Raw genomic sequence first — 8,179 nt, 5'->3', positions numbered from 1 at the left:
AACCCGAAAATTCGGATTATCCGATTTTCAGATATCCGAATTTACGGATATCCGAAATTTCGGATAATTCGGATACGGATTTTCGGATTTTTCGGATTCGGTTTCGGATTCGGATTTTTTTTGAACACCCTTACCCCTAGGTGTACTAAGATGAGGGACTAAAATATAATTATTAGTTAAAAGACCAAATTACCATCATTTTAGGGGTGTATTCATAAACTAAAAGAGAAAAAGTTCTTATTTTTTTGATATCTTAAAATGTCTTTCTCTAGAGATAACAATTGTTTTTGTTTGCTACTTTTATTAATAAAATGAGATTGGTATTATTATTACTGACAGAATTTCTAACAGAAGACTAGATTAGGAATAATTTCTGGTAAGTTAAGCGTTTGCGAAGCATTATTTCTTTGACAAGTGTCGGGTTTCCAACTGTCAGTAACCAATACCAGATAATCAAACTTAAAAATAGCTGACCTAGACAATTATCACCAACGGATAACTGACCGAGCATACCATTTAGAGAAAAACAGTTTTATCGTAACCGACCGAGCATACTATTTAGAAAAAAAAAACAGTTTTATCAAACTACGGTATCCATGATAAATTACCCGAGGCTATTTTCCACCTTTTTGTAGCTTGTTGATACCCAGTTTTCTTCAAGTGGAAGCTTAACACCAACTTTTTCTGTTTCTTTCATACGCTATGCTTTTCCCTTAGAATATAGGCTCATCTTGATTCAAACCTCGTGACTAAAACATAGCGTATCGACTTTCTAAAGAAACTCGATCGGCCCTTTGATCTTCTTACCAATCCTCTTATTGGTCTTGATCCTCCTGATTGGTTCTTCCTTGCCAACTCAAACCTTTGTTCAATCCTTGGTCAAACCCAAACCCGGTCAACCAAAAAAAAATATTACTTGATTAAACCAACTTGTTCAACCCAAAGACTTTGATCTTACACGTTCAATTATGATAATAAATCAACCTGCTTGTCGATTTAATACAAACGTAGCAGCAACCAAACTTGTTGAACAAGAAACTAATTTGAATTAGTTACCGACCCTAACCGACTTGTTAAGAAGTACCAATTTTACCCAATCTGATTAGCCCCGGACAAGTTTTCAGAACGAACCCCGCTTGCTTACACAAAAACCCACTTAAGAATGCTTCTCTCTAAACTGAATCGGTGTGCAATAAAAAGCTTTAATTGTTTCCAAACAAAAAAAATATATTCTATCTTCACTTTTTCGTAACACCTGTGCAATCTTGAAAAGAAATACACCAATTCCTTTTAACTCGATGGTACTAAATTGTTGACTTTTGTGTTCCTAAATTCCTTGGTTTTCTATTTTAATTTGCAGCGAAGGGTAACAACTTTTGCCTTAAATTAATCGCCACCAAGGAAATAAAATAAATCTCTCACCGAACAAGGCCTCCTCGCGATTTTTCGGTTCTCAAACGATTTCCAACTTGTAACCTGGTAACAACCAAACAGTGGCGTGTAATCCCGCTCCGTGCAGAACCCGCCTGGTTCCGCTTTTCGATTACCGTCGTACGAACAACCTACTCGTTGTCGGCTACCATAACAGTACCACGCCGCTGCTCCGACGAACCAGTACCGCCGGCCTCGACCTTCTTGATCGCCGGCCCGTTAAACTTCTTAGCCGTCGATTAAGTACCCGAGTACCCGTTTGATAACGACGATTGAACTTGACTCTCATACCAATTCAAGTCCCAATCGAATAATCAAACACAAGAACAAGAACGAATGGAATAACTCTCCAATGAACTTTTATTATAACCAAGAAAATATAACTCAAAAAACTTGATTACAATAACTTATAAAACCATAACTCGGTTTATCTTCTCTTGACTCTTATCTTAATAATGTCTAACCCTACTTTGGTTTATATAGGCTTACCCTAACTTAGTGACCAAGACATTACCATATAACCCTAACTTGGTGACCAAGACATTACCAAATATAATTATAATGTAATTAGGAAACTTAATCAATTATGACCAACTTGTCAACATTGATCCCTCAAGTTCACCGACTTGTGACTTGAACTCCTTTGTCACCCTTTCACATCACCGGCTTATGATGAGTCGGAAATTACCGCCAACAATAATTACGTATAAACGCCGCTGCTAGCAATGGCACCACCGCCCCTAGCGCAAACGCAGTTGCTGACGCCACAGCTGCTTTTGTAGGGCTAGGTAAGTCACTTTTCTTTTCTTCAATTTCGTCAGAGTTACTCAAGCCATTTCTCATCTCTCTTTTAATTTGTGACATTTCAATGTCATATTGCGAGTAAACCGATACAAATTCACCGATGGCCATGCTACATGCTCCACCAAGTAGCGTAGCGATCCCAGACAAGATCATGGTCTTAACGTCTTCACTAACCGCACCTACGCCCATCATTATGCTTGCGGTGGACAAGAGGCCATCGTTAGCGCCTAAAAGAGCAGCTCGCAGCCATTGTGCTCTCTTGGCGTAATCGAATGTCACTTTAGTTGCTTCTTGGGTTCGTTGGCTCTCAACATCTAGGTTGTTGTGTTTAATGATCGGATGTTCGGAGTTTTCAATGGTGTTGCTGGTTGTCATTGGACAAAAGGTTGCTCCGGGAAGTATACAATTAGAATTGTGGAGAACACACGCCTTGTCTTCCCTTTTTATACACAAATTTCACTCGTTAATCAAAGATACGCGATAAAGTTATACCCTTTAAAGTTAAGTTCACAAGAAAAAATAGACTACTCTTATTGAAATATTAAAGTAACTAGCAGGATTCCCTAGCTCTACATTCCGAGTATTAATGTGGTTTGTTACAATACCAGCACTCATTATAACAATTGAAAGAGAAATAAAGTCGTAATATACGGAAAAGGATGTAGACATGTGTTTTATATCTATGGAAAACCATAAAAACAGATATCAGTACCGATGTTGTTTGGTCGGTTCGTCATAGTATCAGTACGATGGTGACACTCCTATAGCCTACGATACCCAAAAGTACTCTATTTTGAATACAAATTTGTATTGTAATGTCGAGGAAAAATTAATTAAAAACAGTTGCGTTTCCGATTTTTTTTATTTAAAAGTTAACGAAAACAAGTTAATAGAGGAAAAAAAAAACAAAGTAAAAAAAAAAAAAACAAGTGGGTTATTGGCGTATATAACGATTGCTAGTACTGGATAACTTTGATACCAGTATCGATGTGTATGGTCAGAATCAATTCGGTTTGTCACAATTTGATACAAGTTAATAGAGGAAAAAAATTAGAATTTTTTTATTTAAATTTGGTTGTAGGTGTACGGGATATTATATCTTATTATTATCATTATAACAATTTATTATTAATCATCTAATTTCTTTGTTTATATTTTATTACTTATTTAAATTTAAATAATGTATTTAATCTTGTAATGCACACTGATTTATCTTTATGAAATTTTATTCGTTTCCATACATGACATAACGTGCGTGTGTAGTTAAATGTTTTTACGTCTATTTTTTCTTGTTTAACAGGTTCGTTACAACTTGCAGGTTCTAGATCGACTTTGTTATTTTTTTTCTGTGTTTTACGCTTTGGTTTAATTTCTTCGCATTGACACGCGCAATGGTCGTGTGTGATTCAACGATTTTACATCTACATTTCGCTCGATGTTACTGTTTATATTTTTTTATTTATTTTGTTTTATGAGTTTTTTCGGTATTAATAATCGCTGACGGGCGGTATCGCGGGGCACTTTTTACTAGTTATGTTTAGAAAGTTCATGAATTTCTTTTGTAAACGTGAACAATGATAAAGATCCTTTTCTTCAAATAATACTTTGTGACGCGAAATGGCAACTTTCACTAACTAGTTAGCCATTATATTTTGCCAAGAATCCGTTCTTTTTTCATACTATTGACACTTTTTTTTTTTTCGTTTTATATTCCTTGCATTATTTTAAAAAGTGACAGTACTATATTTTCTTTCAAATAATCTTATTTTATTTTTCGTAAACACACAACATTTGAACGTTGAATCACTTTTTGATAATTGTCATCCCAGTTTATAGATGGTACTATTTTCGGTGTACATTCTTATTCGTTAATAGTTTTTAGGAGTTGTCTAAAGTAGTTATAGTGTTGGCTTGGGCTATAAGGAATATTTAGTTTGTTCATGGTTGTTGTGCTGTGTATAGTTGATTCTTATTGTGGGTAATGTAGATTATTTTATCAAACAGGACTGGTATTAGTATGCAAGGTTAAATATGTGTAAAAGTTAGTGAACATTTAGAATTTGAGTTTTTGGAATTAAAGTATAGAATTTTTTTTTAACGGTGACTTTCTTTTTGAGTGTCTAATCGGCGGCCCTAGCCAACTCTGCCCAGACTTATGTTGTCTTAATCGGGCTCACGCTAGGTTGGCTAGACTTGGTTACGGCGTTCCCCTGGAAACCGTACTGCCTCCACACGAGTTGTCTCGCTGAAGTAACAGCCGGATGAAAACCGGGGTGCGGCTCTGGATCGAACTCCCCTCGGTGGGTTGTCACCATCATTGCCCAATATCCACCCAAATATGAAACAAGTGGGAACTAAACTTGAGTCTCCATTAGAAAACTCAAGTCTCCTACCACTAGGCCGCAAGTGGGGGATTAGAATTTTATTTTGAATCAACTAGTTTGAAGTTGTTGTGAAACAATGACCTACTAGCAATGTATAGAGAAGAATGAGAGAATGGAAGATGGATTTCTTATTGATGATCTCATACAAAATACATGAGCCACTATATATAGGCTATAACATGAATACAAACATAATGTGACATGGGAGTTGGAAATGTGGATAGTCACTGATAATGGATGCATTCATAACACTCCCCCTTGACTATCCACATGATGATATACTATTCTTTAATACGCTTGGTGATGCTGCCTCGTTAAAAACCTTGCTAGGAAAACCCAGTGGGACAAAACCTCAGCTAAGGGAAAAAGGGTGCAACGCGTATTGTCTCCCCCTAATACTTCTGGATCAGGTATGTTGTCTGATTAAAAACCTTACTAAGAAAACCCAATGGGACAAAACTTAGTCAAGGGAAAAAGAGTGCATCTTGAATAAGTTTCGCCCTCATTTTAACATGTATCCTTTAACTGACGTGTGTTCATCTTCCTTGAGAGTCGAACAAAGCTTTTGTAGCCAATGATTTGTCGCTTGATCCCTTAATGTGCATGACTGTGTTTTGTTACATTTCTGCATCTACAAAACTAACCAAACTTGTTTTGATGGGTTAGTAAAGTATAATCAAATATCGTTTATACCTGTGAAGGGGTAAGGTCCCAAAAACCTCATAAAAAGGATTTGAGACCATACCACAAACTGGCCTTTCAACCTTTTAACCTTGCGCGGCCGCGCATTGGTCTTACAAAAGGGAGAAAGTAATTAGCAATTTATAGTCGCGCGCCCAAAGGAAAGCATAAAATCCTTGCGCCTTCTTCCATTAGCAAAGGATTAAAATCCTGAAGATCAATACTTCCGCCCAAATATCCAAACTTGGATATTATTTTGCCCAGACTTGGGATTTATACATTTGTGTCCACACAGTAAGGTGTCACAATAGATTACAGCAGTAATCCTCTAGAAAGAATATGATCGTGCACCACCCAGACGGTTACAACCGTATGGACACGTGTCATTACCACAGGCATCCCTGAAACCACAACGAAAGCATGCAATTGGAGAATGATCTCCACTTAATCACTTTCCACGTGGCAATCCCCCAGCCATAGATCAAACCACGATCCGTGTGCATTCACATCGGATCGAGGCAACTTGACGTAGGATCAAAGAACTTAACGGAAGAAAATATAACCGCTACGGCGTTAGCATCTTCCGTCATCTTTTCAATAACAGGTTTTCCCTCCCAAACTCCCGGTTATAAATACGAGAACTGTTCAGGTATAAACTCAGATCACACTCACTTCTCAAATACTTTCTCTTCTCCATTACCAATACTTATTCTCACACCGGAGTCGGGTCAAGGAGAGAACCCTCTTCTCCCCTTGGCGAGGCTAACGGTGCTCTTTTTTGCAGAATCACCGGAGAAGAAGTTCGGCAGCAACTGAATCAACCGAGAGAGAGCTAACTCTTTTATGCGGATTCAAACCCCCTAGATATTTCGGTTCCGACTATTTATCTAGTGTTTCTTCATTAGCGCCCACTGTTTTCTCAGTTTTTCTAGTTTCTACCTCGTTCGATTCAGCTCATTCCATTTTTCTGTTTTTGCACATGGCAGAAAATGTGACAACCCTCACTAAATCAGGTATCCGTACGACTTAATTAACTATTAATTGTTGCTTAATTACTGTGCTTAACTGAAAATACTGATGAACTGCTACTTGACTGTTGATACTTGTACATATCTGCATCATACTTTGATTTCCGTCACTACATTATTTACTTACTGAACTCTAGTGACAAACATGATGCACAAAAGCACAGTAGCATTTGAACGGATAACCTATTGAACATGTTGATATAACCAGCATCAGGCAAACACTGCCTCTAAAGGCCTATATGAGCCAGAAATATTTTACTACACCCATAGTGTGTGTAGGGATACAAGGGTTGTATAACTGCGTCTCTAGGAATAAGATGTAATGATTGGATGTGCCTAAAACGTACTCTAAGCACGAAACACATCACTTTTATCAACATACTAGCTTCTAGCTAACTAATAAAGTGCCAAAACATGAGGAAATATTCCTGACACTTTGCAGAATAAGATGTGTCACTAAAAATATTACTTACGACGCTTAAAAGATTACTTAAGCTCTTTAACGGATTACTATCCAACCGAACAACCGGACTATACCCGGAACATAAAAATATTGCCAAAAATATTATTAGCCTTTTTCTGAGCCAGTTAGGGTCCCTGATTACCCTAACACCCGCGATATAACACATCATGCAACTAACGGGGTTAATCCCTAAAGTTAACCTACTTAACATAACTAAATACTAACTGAACGATTGGAAACGAACCGGATACCCCCCCCCCCTAATGGGATCGGCCAACAATGGGTAACCAAAGAGAGTACAATTGTGATTATTTTAATGTATATGTCTAATATCAAGAGGACATACTAACCAATGGTTTAAGAACTTGATCTTTTGCCTATAAATACTTAGCATAACACAAGAGATTACACACATTACAAATCACCAACACCACTCTCTCCCTTGCCCCTCCCACTCTCGGCCGAACTCTCATCCACCCACACATCCATTGTCGAGCTCTTGTTCATCCATTCCAAGCATATACAAGGCTTACGGGTCACATATTAGGAAGCTTGGAGCAAGCGGAAGTGGAAGGACCTCGTTTCTTAGCTTTTATCCACCGCATTTTCGACTAGATTCTTCCCTAGCCCCGAGCTAGAGGTATAATGTTTAAAACTCACTCTCGAATTTTATCTAAAATGGTTAATATGAGTTATAACGGTTAAAAGTCGGAATCATGCGTTTTGAATCTCTAAAGTCTACTAAAACTTGAATTTTGTTGGTTAAAAGCTCATAACATGTGTAAAAGTTGTAGTAATTGAATATGTTGATTGTTGAGGCCCGATCTACGTTGTGGTGGCTCTTATCATCGTTTAACCCGACTTTGTTAAGATCATAGATCTTGACATAAGCTTGTTTCTGTCGGCACGAGGGTTAAAAGGTGAAACTCCACCACACGAGAAACATGAACTTGTGTAAAAGTATTAATACTAGTAAAATGGTATTTAAAACTAGCGGATCTACGCATGTACAAGTGGTATATTCGTAGAACCAAGTGTCGAGAAAATCATGTTTTATAAAAGTCGGATGACAAACTAACAAATGTGATTTTACAAACCACAAGTGTATAAACACTTGTGAAATAAGAAGTATTCGACAAAATATCAATCTTTGAGAAAGATGACGGGAAGTTGTAAATGATGATTTGTTCTAAAAACGGGGTTTTTACAAGACTAAACTATTTTATACATAGATCCACTAAATATAACGAGATCTACACAATAGTTTTCAGAAAAACTACAAGTTCATGAAACAATGCGATTTTACATACTAGTCAACTAGTTTGATGTGTTGAAAACTAGTTGATGTGTTGGAAATTGATTGATTAAATCAAGAAAGTGTTGAAGTG

At 37.1% G+C, this 8,179-nt stretch overlaps 1 protein-coding gene across 1 annotated transcript; it reads right to left on the bottom strand.

Annotated features, from left to right (window-relative positions):
• Positions 1–1,974: 1,974 nt before the first annotated feature.
• Positions 1,975–2,610, bottom strand: LOC110927948 (vacuolar iron transporter homolog 4). Its single transcript, XM_022171251.2, has one exon. The coding sequence runs from the start codon at positions 2,608–2,610 to the stop codon at positions 2,116–2,118; it is 495 nt and encodes a 164-aa protein (XP_022026943.1). The 3' UTR covers positions 1,975–2,115.
• Between the last annotated feature and the right edge of the window lie 5,569 nt (positions 2,611–8,179).

Source organism: Helianthus annuus, chromosome 3 (assembly GCF_002127325.2).
Source record: "Helianthus annuus cultivar XRQ/B chromosome 3, HanXRQr2.0-SUNRISE, whole genome shotgun sequence".
NCBI classification, from domain to species: Eukaryota; Viridiplantae; Streptophyta; class Magnoliopsida; order Asterales; family Asteraceae; genus Helianthus; species Helianthus annuus.
Note: the sequence above shows the minus strand (reverse complement) of the source record. Positions and strands in the feature narration are given on the sequence as shown.

Bases quoted from the DNA above. Each gene is read 5' to 3' on its own strand.
- LOC110927948 (XM_022171251.2), bottom strand. From the start codon at position 2,610: ATGACAACCAGCAACACCATTGAAAACTCCGAACATCCGATCATTAAA.